General features: G+C 47.8%; 2 protein-coding genes across 8 annotated transcripts; one reads left to right on the top strand and one right to left on the bottom strand.

Moving 5' to 3' along the window:
* Window positions 1–1,314: 1,314 nt before the first annotated feature.
* On the bottom strand, window positions 1,315–20,280 carry GOLGA2 (golgin A2). Of its 7 annotated transcripts, none has more exons than XM_059486319.1 (28): window positions 20,085–20,280; window positions 18,758–18,880; window positions 18,335–18,415; window positions 14,942–15,076; window positions 14,316–14,359; window positions 14,128–14,191; window positions 13,609–13,668; window positions 13,052–13,132; window positions 11,360–11,398; window positions 10,777–10,839; window positions 10,447–10,540; window positions 9,736–9,842; window positions 9,150–9,208; window positions 8,786–8,927; window positions 7,691–7,780; window positions 7,423–7,530; window positions 7,240–7,327; window positions 6,393–6,739; window positions 5,465–5,578; window positions 4,963–5,187; window positions 4,549–4,648; window positions 4,390–4,469; window positions 3,669–3,822; window positions 3,470–3,537; window positions 3,107–3,209; window positions 2,753–2,859; window positions 2,448–2,616; window positions 1,315–2,343 (listed from the first exon to the last, which is right to left on the bottom strand). In XM_059486319.1, the coding sequence occupies exons 1-28, from the start codon at window positions 20,130–20,132 to the stop codon at window positions 2,096–2,098; spliced, it is 3,141 nt and encodes a 1,046-aa protein (XP_059342302.1). In that variant the 5' UTR covers window positions 20,133–20,280; the 3' UTR covers window positions 1,315–2,095. The 7 variants fall into 7 exon arrangements, with proteins under 7 accessions (XP_059342302.1, XP_059342303.1, XP_059342305.1 ...); XM_059486320.1 differs by having other exon boundaries at window positions 6,393–6,736; XM_059486322.1 differs by lacking the exon at window positions 13,052–13,132.
* SWI5 (SWI5 homologous recombination repair protein) lies at window positions 20,131–23,574 on the top strand. Its single transcript, XM_059486671.1, has 7 exons — window positions 20,131–20,154; window positions 20,486–20,752; window positions 21,031–21,206; window positions 21,301–21,349; window positions 21,698–21,816; window positions 22,740–22,834; window positions 22,983–23,574. Exons 1-7 carry the CDS (start codon window positions 20,131–20,133, stop codon window positions 23,045–23,047), a joined length of 795 nt encoding a protein of 264 aa, XP_059342654.1. The 3' UTR covers window positions 23,048–23,574.
* The last annotated feature ends 1,295 nt before the right edge of the window (window positions 23,575–24,869 follow it).

The raw sequence follows: 24,869 nt of genomic DNA, 5'->3' as shown, positions 1-24,869 counted from the left end.
TAAATTCCTGTGCAGAAGGAATTGTGTGGAGGTGCTTCAGAGGTGGGGCACACAGAAGGTGGGAGTTTGCACACAAATTGCTTCTTAAAAGGGATTTTTGCCTGTAGTGCTTGTGGAGCATAGCAAGTGGACCTTGAGTAAAGGTGAGGTCCAGGAATCACTCCTGGACCAGGGTAAAAAACAAATCTGAAGGCAGAAATTATATGAGATGCTAGCCAAGAGCCACCTCTCAGGCTTGTCAGCAGTCTGTACAGGAAACATTCATGAAAGCTCAGTGAAAACAGCATCACTGCCAGGGCAGGTGCTTTCAATAAAGAATTCATTCTTCTTTTTCTGGCCAAATTTCAAGGTGGTCTATGCAAAAGAAATACCTCTAGTCAGTGCCCCTCTGAATAAGTTTATTCAGAAAGCAAATTTGTAACAGGGTTAAGTCACCTCTGCAACAGACCACAGACCTTCACTAGTCTTGTGTCCTTCACAGTTCTAGAGTAAACACCAAATAACTATTTATTCCTTCTACAGTAATACTCTGTCTTAAATCACAGCCCTTCCCCTTTTAGTTATGATACAGATTTATGAATAGCCTGAGCATCTGTAAACACTGAACAGGCTTAGTCTCTCTGCAAGGAATATACACCAATTTACACAGATACAGAATGTACACACCCCATCTCTGGGGAGCCCAGTCACTTGTGCTGAGGAGAGACTGACAGCACTTGTGCCATTTAAATGAAAGTTCAAAAAGCAGCTTCCCCTGGGAGTTCACAGTAAAGCACTGATGGTTCACCCAGCACAATCCCTGCTGTTGAACAAACACAAATCTGTGTGTCTGTGTTCCTCTGCTTCCATCTCAGCAGGTAACAGGGTGGCAGCTGATGCTGCTTCAGGCAGCAGCCCAAAGTCCTGTCTTTAATTACACAGCTCCAATGATCAGGTCTCTTTAACCTCCCCTGTGGTTTCCCTCCAAACTCCACTCTTGACCTCACCCATCCTAAGAACAGGCAGTTCTTGCCTGAAGGCAGAGTCAGTTGCAGGATATCCACATCCAGTTCAAATGGCATAAACTTCCACACCCAGATTTGTTTTGTTGCTGTTTCAGGGAGCCCTCTCCTCTCTCCCTGTTCTATTTTCTCCCTAAAATCAGGGCTATGGCTTCAAGGCAGGGCCAGGACTACCACACTTGCTGCTGTATGTCCCAGGACCTTAAACATGTACCATGGGATCTTGGTTTCCACTCATCTCCTGCCATCCTTACCAAAATGGGAGAAGAGGAAAGTTCCGGGATGGAGAACTAGAACCCCTAAAGTCCAGAAATTCAAAACAAAGCATGTTTATTAAGTGGTTTCCTTTTACTTAATTTCTCCCATTTCTTAAAATAAATAAAACCTTCAGACACATACAAGTGAAACACATCATCCTTCAAAGTGCAGTTACATTTCCACCCCACTCCCAAGAATCACATAAAGCTTTGTCAAGTAACCAAAAACCCCTCAAGGCTCCCTTGGGTCCCTTCCCCTGGCAATGAGAACAGGCAGGGCTGTGCTGCCCAGGAGCTGCTTGCTGGGGGCCTGTTCAGAAATACAGGTGCAAGAGGCAGGGCTGCAGCAGCAAGGGGGAGTTCAGGATACGTAGTATGAAAACAAACCCAACCTGCTGAGAGGCCAGAGAGTCCATTAGCAGAACAGTTAGTTGCTCTGGGAGCCCTGGAAGGAACTGGGCTGATGACAGGCATGAGTGATGGATCAGAACCGTGGGGAGCTCCTGTGGCAGCAGAGTCTGGGACAAGGGTTAAGTCATTTTGCCAAAAGTCATGGACTCCCTTTGCCCCCAGTCTGAGCCTGGCCTAGGTGATGTGGCAGCACCAGCTGCCTCCCAGGATGAGTTAAGAGTCTGCCTGTCCTCCAAGCACACCGAGTAACAGAGGAAAGAGAAGATGAGGTCTGATGCTCAAGTTCCATCTGATACAATCTCTCTTTACTGATATCTTTAGGAACCTGTTCTCACCAAGGGCACTGAGCACAGGTATGGGCACGTACAAGTCCATCAAGTCCTTTCAGGCCCACAGAAAGTTGCTGTCAGTAAGATGTAGCACCTCTTAAACTACCATGATCTTGACCTCATCATTCTCATCAGCACGGTAGAAGAAGGGAATGCATGGGTTTTCCAGGAGGGAGCCCAGCCTCTCCTGAGGGTTCTGGATTTCTCTGAGAAGCTGCATTATTTGCTTTGCTGTGGGGTCCTCTTGGTTTGGCTGAGCAGCTTTGCTGTCAGCAGGGGGGAAACCGGATTGATGAACAGCAGCCTCTTGTTCTGCTTCATCTGACAGATTCACCTCTCGTAACCCTGCAAGGAGCACACAGAGGGCAGGCAGGTAACTCCTCCCATCCACACTCAGGGCTGAGAGCAGGGGCTGCTCCCCTGCACAGTTTGTCCTGCTTGCAGCTCACCTGCTCCATCGGTGGCGTTGAGCTCCATGCGCCTCTCTGCCGGGAGCCCACCCTCAGTCTGGCCTGCCAGCAGCTCTGGGTTCTGAGCAGCTGTTACATACTTGCTGTACCATTCATTTCTTTCCCTCACCAGGCGCATCACTAAGTCCTGCAGTTCCAGTAGTTTCATCTGTACCAAAGTAAAGGAAAGCCCATGAAACATGCAAACAAACACACCTCTGCAGTCTGCAGTCCTACTCCAGTCACAGAATTATGAACACACAAAAGTTTGCACTCCCCAGGCCCTACCACAGAAAAGTCCTTGCCTTCATCTCTTCCTTATCCTGAGCCAACCTGCTGATGTACTCCTCCTTCTCCTGGTGCCGCTGTTTGAGGATAGCCCTTTGACTCTGGTACAGTGCAATGTACTCCCCTGCAACACAAGAGAAGCCTCAGGAGTGTCTGCAAGATTGGGGTACAAGCCCCATAGTGAGGTGTGAGGCATAAGAACCCAGAAAATCAGCCCTGGAGTGGAGACCTAGCCCAGTTAGGCAGCAGCAGGAGACAGGGAAAGCTTGGTAGTTTGAGGGCCCCAGCTCCTAAAGCTGTTTGGGGACCTGTTCCCCACATAAATGAGGCACTGAGCAAGCTCTGCCTGTGCTGGTGCTGCCCAAACATACCAATGGTATCAGTCTCTCCAGACAGCTGGATGCAGCGGTGCTCCAGCTCCTCCAGCCGCTCCTTCAGGTCAGCCTTCTCGTGCATCAGCTCTGTGAAACGCAACTGCACACACAGAGGGATCAGTCCCCTAGGCTGCTCACACAAAAACAACATCTGTGCTAAAGGTAACACCCCCTGACACTGGTCTGAGCCTGGGGAACAAATCCTGCTCCTTTGTGAGCAAGCTTTTTAGGATGGAGCATCCTTTTATGGAACATCTGCTGCTTGTTCCCCTACAATCTGTGTCATGTTTGTCTGACACTGGATCCTGGTCTGGCTGAGCAGTGCAATAGGGCTGAAACAACAGGAGATGCTTTGCTTACCTGTAGCTTGTCCATGGCAGTTTTCAAAGCTTCATGAACCTCCACTGGAACAGTTTCCATAATGGAGCCTGGAAGGGATGTGTGCAATTTAGTTTCTCCTGGGGCAGGATGCACTCACAGACCCAAGGGTCTGTCTCAGAGCAGCTGCTGGCCCAGCAGCTCATGGTCACACTGTCCCCAAACTGTACAGAGACTTTACCTCCATCCAGTGTGACGTGATGTTGCTGCTCCTGCCTAAGAGCTGTGATTTGCTGCAGGAGGGTTCTGCACTGCTGCTTCTGAGCAGCCAGCTGCTTCCTCAGACCTTCTCGCTCCTGCTCCACCTGGGACATGGCAGAGGTCACGAAAAGGACCTAAGAAGAATTTCAGAGTGTGGACATTAGTGCTTCCCCTGTGTTCAGCAGGATCCATGGTGCATCTCAGGACAGAGTAATAGTTTAGCCCATTTTATTTATGGGTGTGAAACCAAAGAACTGTGTGACTGCCCTGGAACTAAGCCAGGCAGCAGCTACTGCCTCTTCTCATTCCCAATTAGTGCAGGTTAAAAACTGGATCCCTTGAGAGCTATTTGACTGCAGTATTATGACTGTACTTGCAGATAAATCTTGTAGATATTTGACACCATTTCCAAATTGCCTTCCAAACTAAAAAGAACATCATCATCAAAGCCCCATTAAAGAGCTGCTCTGCCAGCTGAGTTGTCATCATAAGGAAACCACTGCCAGACTTCCAGCCTGTTTTGCAAGGATGCTGCAGAAGTCTTGGCTTTGCTGCTATCCACAAGGTGTTGCATTTCCCTCATGACTACACTCAGCTTGAAGGATAACAGCTGATAAACCTCTCTGTAATTTAACTGGATTCCTTTTCTAGATATTTGTTTAGAACTAAAATCAAAGGTTTTTGTACCCACTAAGACTCACCATTTCTTCATGGCTTTCAAACTTCTCTGGGATCTCAAGAGAAGGTTTTTGGATTTCTTCAGTCATTGCTTCATTGCCTTCTGTAAAAGAAGGAAGGTGAACAAGGAGGCAATGCTACAGAGAACCCAGCTCGGCCTCCTCCCTGATGCAGCCACTCACCCTCCAGTTGGTGCAAAATCCTGCCATCCATTTCTGCTGCCAGCTGACTGATCTGGGCCTGCAGCTCTTTGTTTTCCTTGGCTACAGCTTCCAGACTTTCCTGCAACAGAGAAGCAGAGGATCACAAAAACCTGCATAAGCCAGACTGCAAACAGTCACTCCATCTTCAGGCAGTAGCACCACACACACAAACACACAAGCAGTACTTTGCTCCAGACAGGTACAACTCATCTGTATGGCACAGGGTGCAATCACAGCAGTATTATGACTGTACTTGCAGATTAATCTTGTAGATATTTGACACCATTTCCAAATTGCCTTCCAAACTAAAAAGAACAGCCCAGGAAGGGACCCACCAAATCTCTTACTTACTGATTACCTCCCATCTTTCCACTTGTCCCTTTTTACTGTTACCTTTGTCTGCTGCAGCTCTTTCAGGTGCATTTCCACTGTCACCTTGCCCTGGACCTCCTCGTGCTGCAGGCGGTCCATGAGCTGTGTCTGAAGCAGGAATTGCTTGTGCAGCTCCTCCTTCTCAGCAGCAAGCTGCTGGAAGGCCAGGGTGTACTGCTGCAGGTGGCTGTAGCACTGGTCCCTCTGCTCCTGCAGGCCACGGGCCTCTTGTGTCTTCAGCTCCAGCTGAGAGAACAAGGTCAAACCACCACATCAAACCCTTTCTGCCAGGAAAGCTGCTCCCTGTGACATGATCCAAACTGTCAACACTGCCCCAAAGCCACCAACCAGGCAGACAGCCACCATCTGCCCCCACATGCTGGTCCCCCACATCAGCAGCAGATGATAGGGGCAGGCTCCCAGCTGGATCTTTGCAATACCCATTTCCATCCTTCCATCAGTGTCTGGGAAGTTGCCAGCAATTTGCACAATCCAGCTCTGCCATCCCAGTGCTGGTGCTCACCGTCTCTTTGAGCTCTGCCAGGTTCTCCTGCAGCTGCCCAAGCTTCTTGGCCAGCTCCTTCTTGACGTGTTGCTCTGACTGCAGGGCACTTGTAACCTCCATGTTTTCATTTGTCTGCAAGACAATCACAGCTGTGTAAGGAAAGTGCCCCAGCCACCATGAAACAGGCTCTCAATAAACCACGTTAGTTCCCAGTACAACAGGCGGCCATCCCTTGTGTTTTTCTGGACTGAGGGCCATAAATTGACTGTTTAGGGCAGTAAACAGCTTAAAGAAAGGTGCAGAAGATGGGAGAACAAGGAAAGAGACAGGGGAATTGGTGCTGGGACAGTGCCAAGAAGAGGCCTGGCACATCATGCAGCCTGTCAGCTCCAAAGCAGATGGGTGGTATGAATATCCCAAAGAGAGTCACAGACATTCAAAACCAAGGAGTTCAAAAAGGACTAAAGAAAAAACCCAGCAGCTAGACCATGTGTCAGTCTGCTAGGACCCCAGAGGGGAAGTGTCACATTGAAAGAAGCAAAGCAAGAGTAAGGATTCAGCTCTAGGATGGGTAAGAATGACACCAGCAGAAGAGAATACTGTTGAGAACTTTCTCATGGGCAAATATAAGGGAACAGAAAATGGGTTCTTCAGGTAAAAGGGCAAGAGGAATACCCAGGGACAGAAACAGCCAGGGGATAAGAAAGAAAAGGAAATAGTTCTGGACAAAGATAATGGTTCATCTGCTAGAGCACCTGAGGGAGTAAGGAACTGGAGGGAACCTCCTGGAATGGCACTATGTATCAAAGGATGGAGCAGCCAGAGAGGATAAGAGTCTCAGAGGGTAAGAGAGGAATAATGCTGCTGCCAGTTTTTCCCATCTGCACTACAAAAGGATTGCACCAGTGAGGGAAGCAGTGAGAAAAGATGCCCAGAAGAGACCTACCAGTTTAACAAAGCCATTCTGCAGCTCAGCCAGCTGCTCCTTCAGGTCCCGGTTCTGGCTCAGTGCCCTGCTGATGGTGGCCTTGTCACTCTGCATGTCCTCCAGGATCTGCTGCCTGTCCACGGCCTCCTCGCTGTAGCGCTGCACGCTCCTCTCCAGCTCCAGCAGCCGCTCCTCCTGCTCCCGGTTCAGGTGGCTCAGCTGCTCATTGTCCCTGACCTGGGCCTGGTACTGCCCCTGCAGCTCCTCCTTCTCCTGCTGCAGCCGCTGGATCTCCTCCTGCAGGCTGAGCTCGGCTGCTGTGGGCCCTGGTGGTGAGGCAGGCTCGATATCCATGGGCTTCACTGCTGAGGAAATGCAATCAGAGGGGCTCAGTGCCAGGGAAGTGGCTGGGTGAGACACATCCCTGCTGGGTACACAAAGCACTCCCAGCCCATGGGGCTCTGAGACCCAGAAGGGCTCAGCAGCCGCAGCATCCAATCCTCAGTGCACAACATTGAGAGGAACAAAGAGCAAACCTACCCCAAAGCCAAGCACAGCATCCTGCTGTCTGCTGCTGACTGTCCCAGCCCCAGAGCAGGAGCATCCTGCCTTCCCTAACTCCTGGGCCAGACAGGCTGACAGTACAGTCAGGCCAATACTACAGACATAACCAGGCTGCTGGTCCATTCATTGCAGGAGTTCACTTGTTATTTCCCAGGAGAAAAGGGTTCTTAGGGTCACCTGGTCTCCATCTGCCTTCCCAGCATCAGACCCACTTGCACCTCCTGTGCAGAAGCACCTGCACAGCAGGACAGAGTCATCCAGCTCCACTCTGCAGTGGGAAGCCCCACTTTGGAAGCCCTACCTGATGTGTTCAACAGCTCTGTAACATTGTTCTCCAGCTCCTGAATTTTGGCCATGTGCTTCTCCTTCTCCTCTGCCATTGTATGGACCTGCAAGGCCACACAAATGAAAATTACAACGATGTTCATGGGGCATTTCCTGCTGCCTGGGTTTGTCCAGAGCTGGGATGCTGCCCCTGGGTTACCTGCTCAGAGAGCTGCTGCACCCTCTGCTGCCAAATGCCGCCCTCCTCCCTCAGTTTCTCCACATACTGATCTCTTTCTGCCTGCAGCTGCTGGAGTGACTCAGAGAGCTGTTCAAAACAAAATCAAACAACATCATATCGGCGAAATAAATCTGGTTTAAGAGATAAAACTTGAAGAAATCAGTGTTAGTGCAAAGCTCAGACTACATTTTTCTGCCCCACAAGTTTCCTTACAGACATCAAGATCATATTTCATACAACCTCTTACCTGAGCTACCTGGGTTTCCATGCTTGCCTTCTCCTCCAGAGCCATCTGCAGCTGCTGGTTTGCATCCAGACTCCCTCCCTGGCTTGAGAACTGTTTTAAAAAATCAGAAAGTTGAAACAAAATGTTAACACTAAATTCCTGCACAGCCTTTCCCCCTGAGAGTAACCTGCCACATGATCCATGTTGTAACCTTCTATAATTCTTTAAAGTGCTCCAACTCATTGTGAAGTTCAGTGTGAAAAAAAATAGGGGGATTAACAACAAAAAGCTGAGATTTTAGTCCTATAAAACAAGCTAAACTGGGCAGTTCCTCCCTACCAATTTTGCATATACTCTTTTTTTAATTAAGAAAATAGGCTTCAATCAAACTTTGGCTCAGAAATTCTGTTCATTTCTAGCATCTGCATTACTCAGCCATATCAGATGGTATAAAAGGCTGTGACCTTAAAAGTTGTCAGACATGTCAGGAATTTAAAGCCAGTGTCTGGAGCATGTCAGTGGACTGGGCACCAAGGCTGGCTCAGCTGAGGCACAGGACTTTTCCCAGAAGAGCAGCAGTTGGCTTAATTTCAAGGGTAACTTAAGACACAGTCTAGGAATTTGAAAAAGAGCATTTTCTTCCCTCCCAGGCTCAGGGTTACACCAGGCTTGCTCTCTGACCTGCTAACAGCTGGCTCCATGCATTCCTTCCCCAGCTGACTTCAAGCTGCCTCTGTCCAATTCACCACCTTCCACTGGTGGGTACAAACACCACCCCTACTCAGCTGCTTACTCAGTGCAGAACTAAATAACCAAAATCCTGAACAGATACAATCAGAAAAGTCACTGTATGTCCACATTTCACCCTCTCTCACTGTACAACAGCTTTAGCAGACTAATGTGACACTGCTTTTCAATGTGTGCTTTTCAATCAATTTACAGCTCCAACACCTTAGAGAATACAAACTTTTCTGTTCCCCTGAGGCCTTGCTGAAAGGTATTTCCTAGGAGGATGTCTTGATGAGATTTCATGCCTTCCTCTAAAGCCAGGAGTTAAGTCTTGCCCCCTTTCTCTGAAGGAAGTGTGGCAGTGTCATCACTGTCCTCTGCCCTCACCTGTTGAATCATCAGTTCAGCCATTTCCAATTTCTTCTGCAAATCTTCCACATCCAACTTCATAGCTGAGTTCTGGGACACCAGGGAGTGAACTTTCTCTGACAGCTCTGAATTCTGCTGTTTTATTTCCTCACTACTTTTGCTAAAACAAACAAAAAATTAAAATGGCTCTGGGTCTGCTGATGTCCAGGTCAAAGATCTACAAACCAATGCTTCCTGGCAGCTAGAATCACAGAAACATCTCATCTAGTGACTACTTTTTTTTTTTTTTAGTTGAATATCCAGCCTCCCAAGTCACCACCTGTGGTCTTTCTTTGCCACTTGTTTTGGGGCTCTTCTGCAGAAATGAGCAGAAGGGACTTACCTTCGTTTGTACAGTTCCAGTTTCAGGTTGTCTCGCTCCTTCACTAACTCTTTATTATGCTGGAGAAAAAGGAAATTATTGATTCATCTATAGACTCAGCCAAACAAATAAGGTATTAAAAAATACTTCATTTCACCTTTAACACATCAGCTAAAACAGAAAAGGTCATAACTTTGGCAAAAGCTTCAGGACAGGTTTGCTTAGAACCTCCTGAATTTTCCAGGAATAAGTCTGCTCAGTCTTTTCAAATGTGATGCTGCAAGTATTTCTGGATTAAAGACAACACTGAAGTGTGTGCTTGGTGGAGATTTCTGGGACAAGGTGTCTCTTGTGTGGAGCTGCCAGACTAATGAAGTGAGGTGCCAGGTCTGAGGACACCAACTGAACCATGTGATTAGTCACAGAAACTTGAATGAAGTTTCCCTTGATCATGGGGAACACAGGGCTTTGAAAGGTTAATTAACAATTAACAAGGTTCATTTCTGCCTCTTCTGCAAGCAGGGACTGCAGACTTTGCAGCAGTGTAGTAATAAGCAAACAGCCAAAGAAGAGCTGCTGGTTAAGCATAAACAGAGGTGACTCTCACCTTCTCTGACTGCTTCTGCTGCATGGAGATGGAGGACAAGGTGCGCTCCAGCTCCGACACTCGCTGGCGGGACGAATGCAGACGGGCAGCGAGGCTCTCGGCTTCTCCTGCACGGGTCAGAGCACAGGCAGCTGAGGCTACACACAAACAGCATTTTGGAACTGGCTGAACAGCACTTTCTACTTTGTCAACAGGCTCTTCAGGCAGCACAGTGAATCAGCAGAGCTGCTCTGCTTCTGGCTCTACAGGTGATTCACTAACAGCCCTGGGAGCACAGCTCTTTCTAAATATCTGCCTCACTTTTAGAGGGAGATGATGAAACTTCCTCTGCAGAACAATAGACAGTATGTTGTTTGGGTTTTTTTTTTTCCTAAAGCTCAGCTAAGACCTAGATTAACATGACAGCTGTGTGGGAGGCAGGGCAGAAAAGGGAAACCAAGTTTTAAAAGAATTAGAAAGGAACGGTCTGGGGTAGTCACCAGGCCCGACAGAGCTGACAGGGCTTTAGTGATGCACAAAAGAACCTCAACTGCCATGAGACCAACATGCTCCCATCTGGGGGCAGCCACGATGACAGCAGCAGTGGCAGTGCCAAAGGCTGCTCACAGAGGGGTCAGGGAGTGCTGTGAGCTGCCTGCCAACAACTGTCATGCTTGTGACTTGACATGCACAGTTCAGCCACCAGCCTGAGCTGCAGAGACTGTCACGTACCTGATTTCTGCCGTGCAGCTTGCTGAGTGTGGCCAAGGGCTGTCTGCAACTCAGACTTCTCAGAAACAAGAATTCCAATAGTCTGGATATGAACCTTTGGGAAAGGAAAATCAGCTCAGCACAAAACTTCTTTTCTTGCCACTGCAGCATCACTGTTGTCACAAAAGGACAATCCAGTAAAGAGCTCTTGCAGTTAAGTACAGTCTGGCTGACACTCAGTTTTGCTAAAGGAATGGACTTCTGCCTTTCAGGATAAGGACTATGAGTGCTCAATAATCCACAAAACAGCAGAAGTCAGGTGATATTACTGTAAGGGAGGCTCTGCCTTACCTGTAACTGTTCCCTCAGTGCTGCTTGCTCTTTAGAAAATTTCTGTTCAAACTCCTTCTTTTCCTGTAAAAACAAATAATGCTTGGTCAGCACAAGCATGCAGACAGTTAACCCTTGTTTCACATCAAACTAAAATGCAGGAATTAATTGGTACTATTTCTAGCATCTAAATGATGCCAGTATTTTTAAAGACACAATTAATCTTCCATTATTTGAACTACTGAATCATTTTTCCATCCCAGACCAGCAGCAACAGCACAGTGCAACCATTGCAGCACACACGTGGCAGTGTTGGAATGGAAGCTCCTGGCAAGGACCTAAACTGTAACCTCCTGTCCCCACTGCACTCCTGCAACTTGAGCTAATATTGAACTTTATTTCAATATTAGCTTTGGTCAAAATAAGAATGCTGTCTGTCAGGCCTAACTCATGAAGTCAAAATGTTAAACCTCATGCTACAAATAAAATTGAATCTAACACATGACAAGATCATGCACTCTTGTGCCACATCCACTGTGTTTTCTACTCCTCACAGAAACAGATACCTATTTCTGTATCTATCCAAAAATAGGACACACTTTACCTTTTCCAGCTGATTCACTGCTTCTTGGTTCTGCTGTTTCTATGGAAGAAAATTGATGCACCAATATTAAGAGAAAATATTCTCATACTGAAACACATTTTCACTTTGATGAAGTAGGATATATGCCAAGTTAATGCAAGGAGAATTTCCATTTCTGTAGAAGACTAGGAAGTTCATCTTAGCTATTAAGAGACTGGGGGCTTCCTTCTCCTCCAATACCTCTGCTGAAACCTTTCTATGTTCCTTTCTGAGCATCCAGCAACTTCAGTTGAAACTTGCAATATCCCACATCTATGCAATTAATCACAGTCACACTGGTGTGTTAGGAAAATCAGCAAAAATGCTTTTAATGGAAGACAAATACCTAAATCCCAAAGCAAAAGTCCTTTCCTTGAAGTGATTCCTTGGACCTCTATCCCAGTTAACACATGGCCAAGTCGTGCAGAGCTGCACGTACGTTGGCAGGCTCCCACCAAGGTGGTGTGAGACAGAGCTGAAGCCAGATCCAAGGAAAGGGATAATTCTGTCCCAGCCAATTTCAGTCTTAGGAGTGAAACACTGGAGATCTGTGACTGCACAAAGTGCATCTCTAGGTGTGAAGGGGGCAAAGGGTGCCCAGGCTGCCACCAAACCCTGTTTGCCCTTTGCTGCTCTTGTCCCCCTGGTAGTTTCCTCTTAAGTAACTACATTATTAGTATTTTTTTCTCTTCCCAAATGATGAATATTAACAAGGTGTCTCTTTATTACTGCTACTACCTCAGTGAATTTTGAAACATGACTGCAGATGGAAAGGTGATGAGGTTTTGATTTTAGCAATGCCAGCACACAACCAGGAAAAGCAAAGGCAAGAGCACAAATGCAGCAAAGGCCCTACAGAGTTCCAGACAAACAGAAAAGCTGGCAAACAATGAGAATCCTGGGTGGGCAATGCACTGTACCTCTGCAGCCCAACTAAAACACAAAAAGAAAAAGAACAGAACAAAAATAACCCAAAACCAAAAATGAAACAAAAAGAGGGTTCATGGGGTACACTGGGAAATGCTGAACTTTGGGAAAAGTGTGGTTTTAGAGAGAAACAAAATGGGGGAAAGTATTTTACACAAGAAAGGCTCTTTTCAGTCTGGAACAGATCCACTTAGTTGCATTTTTTGCAGTGTTAAGGCTGAAGGCTGAAAAGCAGCAGCAGGAATCCATGCAGGCCACAGGATAAAGCAGTTCATTCATTGTGCCAAGAGAAGCTGAGGATATGATCAGAAAACAGCCCCAGGCTCTCTTGGACCTATTGCTCCCACTCTGCTGATATATTTAGAACAGCATCACCACCTGCAGAAACAGGTTTGCACACTGCTGCCAGCACCAGAATTCTGTGTTTCAAGGATTCAGACCAGGACTAGAAATAGCTGTTTTATGAGGATGCTTATCATCCAGGGACAGTGAGGAGATCAACAGAGCACTTAAATGGAAACAACAAAACTCTGTTTCTGCTTCCTCACATGAGCCACCACACTCACAAGAGGCCTCAGGCTTTGATCCTCTCGCAGGTTTTCCACCCAGCCCATTTTGTTCCATACAAAGTGCTGTGTAAGCAGCCTTCCTTGTGGCACTATGAGGAACCTGGAACCTTGCAGACACCCAGAGAGCAGGAGGAGCAGCAAAGACAATGCCAGACTGGTTGGTTGGATTGTTTCTTACCAATTCCTCTATCTTTGTAACGAGCTGTTTGTTAGTTAGATTGCTGGAATCCAGGGCTACTGCCAGCTCCTGGTAACGTGTCTGACGGGCACATGCATATAGGAGAAAAAGGAAGGAGCAGAAGAGGAGGAGGGAAGGAAAAAAGCAATAATTAAAAAGGACAGAAAAATAAATCATTATCACAATTTGATATAATAAGATTCTCCAAACAAAACAAAATCTGTGGTTTGAACAAAAGCAGCTGGGATGTCAACCTATTTTATCTGTTTCTGCTGAGGCCTCATTTTGACATAAAAGTGAATCAGGAATAAGAACTGCAGTTGCATGGAAGCCAGATTATCCCCAGTCCCCAAACTGGGAACATCTCTAATAACTGCCTCTGACTGTTGTGATCACAGCTACCCAATTACAGCCCCAGGTGACACTACACAGTGATTTTTGTGACCTGTGCATTCAGTTAGGCCTCACTAACACTGCTGTAAGCACAGAATCCAAATAAGTGATCAACAGCAGCAAATAAGAAAAATAAAAAACATGACAGACTGAGAACAACTTACTTCCATTTCCTTAATATTTGTGGAAGAAACAGCACTTTCTCCATTCACATACGATGTAGACTAGAAGTAAATCAAGTAAGTCAGTTTTAGTCCTCAAAGCAAATCACTCTTAGCTAAGATCCCATTATAAGTGTAACACTCCTTATAGCACCTGTCACTTCAAACAACCACACACAGGCACAGAAAACACTCTTCTGGCTCAGGATAGATGCTGGCTGCCCCTATGAATAGCTGATGTGAATTATTCAGACTGACTTCATATTCTTTTCCAGTAAATCAAGAGTACATCTTTCCATGAATATGTACAATTCATTCATCCCACTCTGCTTTTCTTCCTACTGCTGAAATGTTAAAATTCCTAAACCAGCATTTTTTGCTCCTCAATGTTTAAGTACCACATTGGTTAGTAGGATGGCTGCAGACATCTCTGAGATTGAAGAGTGTTTCCTTGAGCTGTCTGCCTAAAGTTCCACATCAAACACCAAGAGAATTAATGGGACAAATGGAGAAAAGGAGTACCTGGGAAACCAGGCCGTTGAGTTGCTCAGACAACTGACGGAGACCCTCTGTTGATGAGAAAGACCTGGGAACAAAAACCTGGCAATGAAAATCTCTCCCAGAGAGCTGCCCAAATCAGCACAGCACTGGGGCAGGAATAAAACCTTAATCTGTTGGGATCCTGTTGCAAAGCCAACACAGACACTCACCTGTTCTCATCCAAAGCATTTTTATGATCCTCAGCTTCATTCATCTGTGGATTAAAACATAAAAACTTGTAAGCCTGTAAAAGATGGGAGTCACACTTATGAATGTGTCACTAAGACTTGATTACACCTGGGCTCAAGTTTCACAGCTCCTGTAATTACTGCTTCCCAAAGGAAGATGAGCTTAAAACCACCAACTCAGCCCTGGCTTACACATAATTTCTGAATGGTGTGAGTCTGCAACAGAGAAATTCAAGTGTATCAGGCTTTATGTCTGCTGTTCCTGTTTATCAGGATAATCATCACTTTGCTGAAAAAAGCTACAACCGAATCTTTAATTAGTAAAAGGAAATCCAGACTGATTGAAATAGGAGAGAAGGGGAAGGAAGACAGCTTTGGAAGCTGCAGGGCCACGTGTGTGCTAGTACTCCCTCTGCTCTCAGACAGATGATGACTGCATGGAGAGTGGAGAATGTAGTATTTTTAACAGGAGAAATGCAGTATTTTTAACAGGAGAAAACCTGAACTGGTCATGTCATATTTATGAAGGTCCCCTTTCTCCACACTGATGTGGCATCACTAACCAATCCTCAATGGTTCAATGGCAGTATTGATGATAAGTCACAAACCTGTGTCAGCTGCATGCTCTCAGGAGCAGGCAGAACAGAACCACAACTAGGGAGGCTGTTGCTGTTAGATAGCACAGGGACATCAGGAGCAAGCTGTTCAGCACTACGAGTGGCAACATCACTGTCAAAGTATGCCTGTCACAAAACACAGCACAGGATTACAGCCTTCATGCAGAATGAACAAACACACACAAAAACACATCACCTTGTGGCCTGCCTGTGAAAACCAGACAGATGTGAACAATCATTAGGAAACACATGGAAGGGAACCTGTGTTCTCCCCAGAGCAAAGAGGTGAATGCATCAACCACAAACACTGTCCCAGAGTGTCCTTCCATAAAGAACCAGTGGCCCACAATCCAACTCCCTTTTTAAACACAGGGCAATAACATCACCCAAACTCTTAAGTTCACACATGAGATTCACCGCAAAAGATCCACCAAAAATCAAGTAAGGGCAAAGCCAAATGTCACTGTGCTTGGAAAAGCACCACCTTCAAGGTGTTCCTGGGGAAAACACAGATCACTGTATGCAAATGAAGATGGAAAAGAACAGAGGAATGACTAGTTGAAAAATGGGTTAGTCAGACTCAAGTGCTCTATCTAAAACTCGCTGAAATTTGTGGCATGCCATGACCCACCAGTTTAGAAACAGGACATTTATCAACTGGCCAGAGGGAGGGTGGCTGGGAGCAGGTGCCTGTGGCCCTGCTGCAGCCATGGATCCCATGACTAGAAGAATCTAAATAGAAAAGAGAAGAGCCAAAAAACTATTTCTGGACAGCAAGTTCCTATCCAGCCTCTGTGGGAGGGTGGATGACATCTGCAGCCCCCTCTACAAAGCCACACTGCACTGACCCACTGCATCTCCTTGCAGAGCACTGGAGCCATAAAGATCCAGTAGTGCTCTTGTGTTATACAGCAATTTGATTGATTTCATCATCCAGCTCTAGTAAATCATCACTTAAAAACACAACAAAACAAAGGAGATAATCTCAGCATTCAGCCCCACCAATATACTGCAGCTCTCTGCAACTCCACCTGGAAGAGTTCCCTCTTACTTCAGTTACTTCCTCCTTGGCACTTCATAGGAACCAAGAAATCTCTCTTGGCATTCCCTGTTTACCTCTCAGCACTTCACTCACTAATCCAGCAGCAAGGTTAAAACAGCAACAGTGGAGACATTTAATGAAGGCAGTAAGTTAGAAGACTACAAAGAGAAAACAAGAATTTCCTGAATTTCTTTTTAGCAGGACAGGTACTGATGCTCTGAAGGAGCAATAGATGTTAGGTGCTTATTAGGAAGGTCAGGAACTCCCTCACTTCTCCCAGCTAAGGGTTACTTCACCTTTAGCAATCACACACTCATCAATATAAACATCAGAGGGACAGGAGGAATTGATTCCCCAGTGCATCTCAAAATGATAATTTCTTCTGATCTGAACATTCTTTCTGCCTAATACTTCCAAGATGCAGAAACCAGTAATGTTCCTCAACCACAAGAACTCCTTCCTTCTTTCTTCACAAGGAGCAGTTTTGTAATAACTGTCAAAAAGCCCAAAACTCTTTGAACAATAGAATTTGTTGGAAACAGAAAGCGTTAAAAGCAAAACGTTTAAAATTATGCTGTGGGACATCGCTATAAAGTAGAATAAAAAGTCAGTAATTCTGCTCAGCTTAGCATGTAGTAGGATCCATTTGCTTTCACACAAAGGCTTTGACTTTGCTGGTTTTCCTCTGTTTCAGAGCCAAGAAAGCTGAAGTGAGAGACAAGGGAGGGCTCAGCCTCACATGAGACATCAATGGCAGCAGCAGCTCAGCTGCCAATGATCAGCTTTTCTGCCCTATTAGCATCAAGTTTCTAAACAGCATTTTCCTGACTCAGGATTTTTACAAGACAGCAGCTGGAATGAGAAATTGTTCTTTCATTACATATTGCAGGTAAAGTTTAGTTTTCAAATAATTCCGAAAACCCCAGGCACAACAATCCAAAAATTCCGTAACAGTCAATCAGATCAAACTGTATCTCTGAAGAAAAAAGAGAAAAAAGGGGAAACAAGAATGAATAGAGCAATAAATTCTCCCTTTTAAGAACATGACTAAAGCTGTAGACACAGGTAGGCCTTCACTGCAAGGCTAAGCACTGGACCACCTATCTTCATCTCACCCTCCAATGGGAAACAAATCTCTTTTTCCAATATTTAACTTGCTCTGAGCTTAAAAGTATTAACTGAAAACAGTCCCCAGGACAACAGTGACACTTCAGTCACAACACAAGTTTTCTGAGGCACACTCAGCACCCCAAACTGGCAGTGTGTCCTCACATCACTCAAATTCTGCTGGTACAGAACCTACACACACAGTCCAGCTGGTGGAACTCTGTGTGTCACATACTATCACACAAAAGAAAAAAAAGGATACAAAGGCAATTCAGAGGGAATTCCATTCCACCCTGCAGGTTTCACTTCATCTGTCAGGTACCCCATATGATTACTGTAGTTATATTTATTGCTGGACACCCATGGATATGCACTGAATATAACAATGAGCTACTTTATGACAACTACATTGAAACAATGGTAAGGAAATAAGCTACCAAAACGATGCAAGCGAAAATGAAAAGCAGAGCTTTGGTACAACAGAACTGGAAGAACATTCTCAGCGACAAAATCTGACTTCTCTGAGTTCCTATCACAGTTTGGGCCTTATTTTAAATAAACTAACTGTTTGAAAATAAGTGTTTTTAAAAGGCTGTTTGTTCATGTATGCTCCTGAACACCTTTCTCTTGCTTCTTGGCATACTTCCTGCCCTTTCCTCTTTGGGATCTTGGGAATGTGAAGACATTAAAGCCTGTACATGCCCGGCTTTGAAGTATCTGACTTCCTGCCTAAGCATATTTACACCCCTGCTCCTTGCCAGACTGTACATCACCTGTGCCAGCTTCATGCCTGTCATAAAATGGGTGGCTGGAATAACCAGCCAGTGCAGCTGTTTGCCTGGAGATGGGCAGAAACATGCCCTTCAGAAACCAAGCTCCAGGAAACAAAGCAATGACACTAAGAGCAGGAGAAATACAGAATAAGGAATCACTATATCTTCCTAGTGCAGTTTTCCTCAGCTGTTATAAATGAGTTTATTGCCTCACCCCAAATTCCTGTTTTTCTCCAAGCTCAACTGTCTCAAGAAAGACTTTCTGACGTGTTAACTTTGACACAAACCAGAAGGAAACGAGCAATGGTAACAAAGAGCTCCATGTTAATAAAAACAGCAACAAAACTGAAGCAACTGACAATGGATATGTGAGGACAGGGCTCCATGCCAGAGATGGAGCTCAGAGTGAGCAGAACCCGAAGCATGCAGGAGGGAGAGCGAGTCACACGAGCACTGCCTCACCTTCCTCTTGTCCAATGAGGGTATGGCTACCCCATTGGAGCGGTTAAGGTCTGACACCAGCACCTTCAGAATGTTCTGAATCTACAGGAGGCGAAAGAAAAGGGGAAAGAGAAATGGCTCAGAGAAGGACAGAGAGAAAACGTCAATCCAAGGCAGCCAAGGAACCAGTCTTGTGCAGCTGCTGAGGACCACACTCTGCCTCAGCACAGCAGCTCTGGGCACACCCAGGGCACCACCAGACAGACTCCGGTGCCAGCTGCATCCTCCAGAAAAGGCAGCTGCCAACTGCTGCAGCAAACTTCATTAAACAGCACCTACACCACTCAGCTCTTACCCCAGCACTACCAGCTCTGGTTAGATTGCCAGAAAAAACAAAGAAGAGGGAGGTGGCAAACTATTTGAGAGAAAGACTGAGACACTCACATTCTCTGGAGGCTGCTGGTCATCGGTGGTGGGAGTTGCAGGTCTGCTGCCTTCTTTAGTTTTGCGTTTTTTCTTAGTTCCTGCAGTGGCTCCAGGGCTGTTCTTCTGCTGATATTCCTTCAGCTGTGAACAGAAGAAGACGAATCTGAAGTCCAAACGGAATATGCCTTCTATAACCCAAAAAAACCCTCAAAATCTAACTTCACTGGTAAAAATACAGATCAAGGTGTAAGGACAAGAGAATGAATTAATGAATTCATCAGTCTGGGGGAAAAACAGGAATCAAAATAAGCCCAAGAAGGCTAAAGTTAAGAGCAAAGAGATGGGTTTATGACAAGTGTTGTAAACATTCAACTTTTGTTTACAGCCAATGCTGTTCCTGGGAAATTGATACTCCACAGTGCAACTTCAAGGAGATCGAAAGCACTGGTTTGGGGGATTTGCAGGCTTATATGTAAGAGCAATAAGGCAAAATTAATAAAGGGCAATTAATCCTGCAAGCAAAGTGAGGAAGCACTGCCTGATAGTAAAATCTTCCACTCCATGAAAGATTTTATGAAGGACAGGTGCAATCCCCACAATCCCCAACAACTGCGAACTAAGGGGAGAAACAATCTACAAATGATTTTTTAATCGCATCATCCACTTCGCCCAGGAAGTGCCGGTCTGATAAGATGTAACTCGGATCCCGCCAGGTCTGCCGGCATTTCAGTGCAATTCCTGCGCTGCCGAGCCCCAGAGCGGCCGGTCCCAGCAGTTGTTTATTCAAATAACGGCACCCCCGGTCCGCACAGCCCGGGCAGGGCACGGCGGGGCAGCGGGGGATGGAGAAGAACGAAGGAGGATCCCATTATTGGTAGGATTTCAAAATGGAAGCCTGAACTGCTCCAGGACACTTTCCCGTTCCTGTGACTTTGACACAGAAGCGCATCCCGCCAGGACGCAAGCAGACGGGCCGCCCCGAGGGAAAAAATATGGGGAATAAACAGGGAAAAAAAGGAAGGCGGAGGGGAGGAGGGAGGAAAGAAGGCGGGGGGGACACGACAGCCGCACACCAGCCCGGGCAACCCTCACAGCACCGCAGCCACCCAGGCCCGGCCTCGCCCCGGCCGCCCGCCGAGAAGGCCGGGCCGCGGCCCCGGACACCCGCAGGCTGCCGGGCCCCACCGCGGCCGGGCCCGGAGCGAGGGGGCGGCGGCGGCCCGGCCCGCGCCCCTCGGGGGAGGCCGCGCTCGGCCCGGCCCGGGGTCCGGCCCGCACGGGGCTCGCAGCCGCCCCCAGCTCCATCCTGTTGTGTCCCGTCCTGCCCGGACCCCCGGCCCCTCACCTTCTTCTTGGCCGCGGCCAACCGGCTCTGCCTGCTGCCGTCCGCCATGTCCGCCCCGCGCCCGGGCCACGTCAGCCCGCCAGGAGCGGCGGGGGCGGCGGCGGCTCCGCCCCCGGCCGGCCCCGCTCCGCCCCGGGACACCCCGGGGTGACACAGCGGGACAGCCCGGCCCCGCCGGGACACTCCCGCCCCGGGACACCCCGGTCCCCGTGTGACACCCGCTGCTGTAGTGACCCGACAGCCCAGCCGGGAGGGGCCCGCCCGGCTCCCCTCGCCTTTGCGGGGCGCGTCCCTCACAGACCCGCCTCGCGTTCCGCCCTGTGCTGTCCGAGCGCGGATCCCGCGCCCAGCGCAGGCGGTGGGGTCGCTGTGTGCGATCCCAAATCCTTTGACCTTCCCAGCGCGGCAGCGCCCGAGGCTCGGGCAGCCCCGGCTCTGACACACGGCGCTCACCGGGACACGGCTCCCTGCGCCGGGCGGGCCCGAGCGCGGCGGGACGGGGCCCCCAGCGCTGTCCGAGCCTCTGTGCGGGACTGGGGGGCCGGGCCGCTGTGGCCCGGCGGGACACAGGGTCAAGCGGGGGCGTGGACAGTGCTCACCTTGCGAAAACAACATTGCAGGGGGGCTTAAGGATAAAGACTGCACATGGCACCCAGTGCCGTGGTCTGGTTAGTATGGTGGTGTTCGATCCCAGGGGTGATTTTTCGAACCACATTGATTCAGTGTCTGTGTGTGAGTGACTCCGAGACCCCCTGAGCCCCCGTCCCAGCTGAGCCATGGTGCTGAGGTGTCTCAGAAGCACCAAATGTAACTACCTCGGCTGCTGCCATTAGGGGACAATTTTGTCCTGCCACACCCAATGTCACCTGCAGCCCCACCGCCGTCGGGCCTGGGAGGGGACTACAACTCCCGGCGTGCCCCTCGGCGGCACGACTACAACTCCTAGCGTGCTCTATGGGGAGAACTACAACTCCCGGCGTGCTCTGTGGTGGGAGGACTGCAGCGCTCCGGTGTGGCGGGAGCCCCGAGCCTCCCTGAGCCCTCAGCCCTGGCCGAGCGGGCCCTGCCGGGCGCGGGCCGCAGCCCGCCCCGCCACCCGCCGCCGCGGGCCCTGCCCCGGAGGTAGGAGCCGCTTCCCCCTCCCGTCCCCTCCCGGGCCGTGTCCCCGCCGAGGCGGCGGTACCGGCCCCTGACGTGGTGCCCTTTGCTTTAGCAGGGTCTCTGTTGGCGGCCGGCGGAGCGGCGGGGCCGCGTTCAGGGCACCGGTGAGTGCTGCGGGGCTCAGCCCGGCCCGGGGGGAGGATTTGTCCTTGAGGGTTCCCCGGTGAGCGCCGGCACCGCAGTTTGCTCTGTGTCGTGCTGGGAGTTTCTCCTAAAAGGCACATTGTGGGTTTTAATTATTTATTTTTACTTTACACTGTAGCTCTCGAAAGCGCAGTTAGATGTGGTATCGAGCAGCCTAGGGTTATGTACGATGATCCCCTGCCCTGAGAATATTATTTTCCTTTTCTCCTGTTTTATCCAGTGACATATACACTATTTTCCCATTAGTGCTCCAGCATTGCAGCACCTTACCCAGAGCTGAGCTCCTGCTGTGTCTCTGTGTTTTACAGATCCCATCTCCCAAGTCCCAGCCTAATGGAGCCAGTGAAGAAGCCCTGCGGTGTGAAATCAAAGAGCTGAAACAGAAAGACCTTGCTCTAGACCAGGAAATTGCACAGTTATTGTCAGAGTACGTCCTTGGCAAGCTCAGTGTTTACTGGATGCCTTAATTATTTTTGTTTTTGAAATAAAATGTGATCCAGGAATTGGAGCTGAGAGCTGACCTTCTATGATGCCATTGTTGGCGTGGTGCAATGCTGGTTACAGTGTTGTAAGTGATGAGACTTAGAGACAAGAGGGAATTCTTTCCACTTCATGTGGTAAAGCAAAACAAGTTTTACTAGAAGCTTGCATAAGAAGATTTTTGTTTTAGCCTGGGTGTTCCTGAGGTAATTATGTGTTTGCTGGGAACAGATAATTTTAGCCATTTGTTATTTGTTGTGAAAGATATTTTCTAAGGTAAGATGGAAATGGTAGAACAACAAAGGCTGTTCCAGAACCCCTTTTAATTTATCCTCAAGGATAAACAAACCTTTCAGCAACAGAACAAGAGGAAATGGCCTCAGGCTATGCCAGGGGAACTTCATGCTGGACATCAGGAGGAATTTCTTTGCTGAAAGGGTGATTAAACATTGGACTGGGCTGGCCAGGGAGGTGATGGAGTCATGGTCCCTGGAGGTGTTCAGGAGATGACTGGATATGGCACTCAGTGCTCTGGTTTAGTTCATATGGTGGTGCTTAGCCAAAGGTTGGACTTGATGCTCTTGGAGGTCTTTTCCATCCTAAATTATTCTACGATTCTTAAATTTTTCCCTAAATACAGATTAAAGATACAGATCAATAGAATTCACCACAGCCTACTCTTGATTCTGAGAACTTGGGTGCATTGGCTTTCTTGAGCTTGTTTAGATCTTTCATGTTTAGGGCTTGCAGGAATTGCACTTTGCTGCGTTCACTCTCTGCTTTTGAGGTGCTGGGCTTTGGTATCTCCCACAGCAGCAGGAAGCCCAGTCCCTCTGTGTCATTTGTGACCTTCCTGGTGTTATTTTACAGGGGCTACAGCCTGGAGGAACTGGACAAGCACATCTCTCTGCTCCATGAGTACAATGAAATCAAAGATGCTGGGCAGATGCTCCTGGGCAAGCTAGGTAAGGAAGGGACAGCTGTTCAAGGCTGCAAAATCTTGGTTTTCTTGGTATGGGATGTGCTATGGGATAATTAGGGGGAAAAAACACCACATTTCTGACTCACCTGATCTTTGTTTAATGACAGCAATGCTGTTTCTTTATTTCCTAGCTGTTATCCGAGGGGTCACTACAAAACAGCTCTATCCTGAGTATGACCTGGAGCTCAGTGACTAGAGCTCAACCTGGAGAGTGCCATGTCCTGCAGAAGTGGCTGTCACTGGGCCATTACACAGTGGTTCATCCTGGTTTAGCAGAGACAGAAGGTGCAAAAGGAACTTTTGGAAAAGAGATGTAGGATTTTAGATAATTTCATTTACTACCTGATCAACAGGATTTTTTTTTTTTTTTGAAAGGTTGAAGTTCAGGTTGATGTTGAGGCTCTTCCATGGAGCCTTTGATTCCCTGCAGTATCCAGGGGCTGTTTGGTTACTGAATGGATAGAGGAAGTGAGGACATACACATGTGCAATGTAATAGCTGCTTTGAAAGGAAAACCCTCAGAAGAAAGGAGGGAAGAAGGCAGAAATTGTGGTGGTTTGGGGGTTTATTTTGTTTTATCAACAAATCCAGACAAGTCTGGGTTTTCTGCATTTTTGTACTTACCTGCTCTGGTATCTGGAGGTTTTGTATAATTTCTGTAGTAAATGGCAAAATGTAAAGTTGTGTTGAACTGTTCGCTCTGAATAAAGCAGCCTTTACATCTGGCAGTAAATCATTTTAGGAGCCTATAAAACACTGCATGAACCTGGGAACAAATTATACTGAGACAACATGAACTATTTAAATGTTTTCTCCAGGAATGTGCAGGTGCAGAATCACTTTTCTCTGCTCTAAGTGCAGAGTCATGGTGGCAGTGAGTGCTGTCCTGGACAGTGGATGGTGTTGGGAGCACGAGTGTTTCAATGTCAGTGTGAGGGCTGAGGGTGACTGTACAGACTAAATTTGGCTGCTTGGGCAGTTGGAAGTGATGCTCTGCTGACTACAGATTTATTGTCCCTTTTTCACTCACACTTGATGTCCTTCTGCCCATTTCTACTTTCCAAGACCTTCTAGCCAGTAAGTTTCCCCTGTGCTCTCCAGCTAGGCCCATCCAGCAGTCTGCTTACATCCAAATTTGAATCAAATTAATCTGTCTTCATTGTGGTGGGAAGCCACAAACCAGTCACAAGGCTATGCTGAGAACAGATAATTGGTTTTGCACTCCTGGCTCTGGATGAGGCACAGAAATGTCAGTAATAGTGTCTTGTTTTGCCTTAAAAACTGGGGAGTGGTCTCAAGCAGGGGGACAGAAAGAGCCTGTGTATTCCATGATTCATCCAGCTCTCTCTTGATGTGCAGCTATGCAGAATATTTCCCGTGGCCACACCAGAGTGGACTCTCAGGGGAAACATTCTCACACTCCTCCCCAACACATACCCCTCTGCCAAGTGCTGAACACTCATGTGTTTTGGAGTAGTTTTTAGGGGAGGGAAAAAGGCACAAGGTGGCAAGAACTGGGAAATGCCAACTTGGTTACTCAAGTTGCTGATTTGGCTGGTATTTTCTGTGTAGGACTGGTTCATCCTGGAGTGTTCCACCCAAAATGTTCCTCTGTCAGTGACACACACCACTGGGAATTGTTTTTGCAATAGAATGCATGGAAATTCTCCAGTTGTGTGAGGTGTGAGCTGAGGGGATAAAGTAGAATCATTACCAGAGTTACTGAAGGTTGTTCAAGGAGTGAGAAGTCCATGTTTTCTTCCCCACTATGTAGGAGCACTGGGGTTAAAACTTGCAGCTGTAGCTGTGCAAGTGTTCTGCTTGTGGCTGCAGGGATGGGTTTATGCTTCAGGCAGCACTGGGCAGGTGTCCAGGGAAGGTCCCTGATCCCAATCCCTTGCCCATGGAGGGTGGGAACACCCACAGAACCAAGGACAGGGCACGGTGTCCTTGGGGAATCCCTGCTGCTGGCTCTGCCAGGTGGTGGCAGCTGCGTTCCACGGCTGTTGTGGCTGCTC

The sequence above is a fragment of the Ammospiza nelsoni genome, chromosome 20 (genome assembly GCF_027579445.1).
Source record: "Ammospiza nelsoni isolate bAmmNel1 chromosome 20, bAmmNel1.pri, whole genome shotgun sequence".
Lineage (NCBI taxonomy): Eukaryota > Metazoa > Chordata > Aves > Passeriformes > Passerellidae > Ammospiza > Ammospiza nelsoni.
Note: the sequence above shows the minus strand (reverse complement) of the source record. Positions and strands in the feature narration are given on the sequence as shown.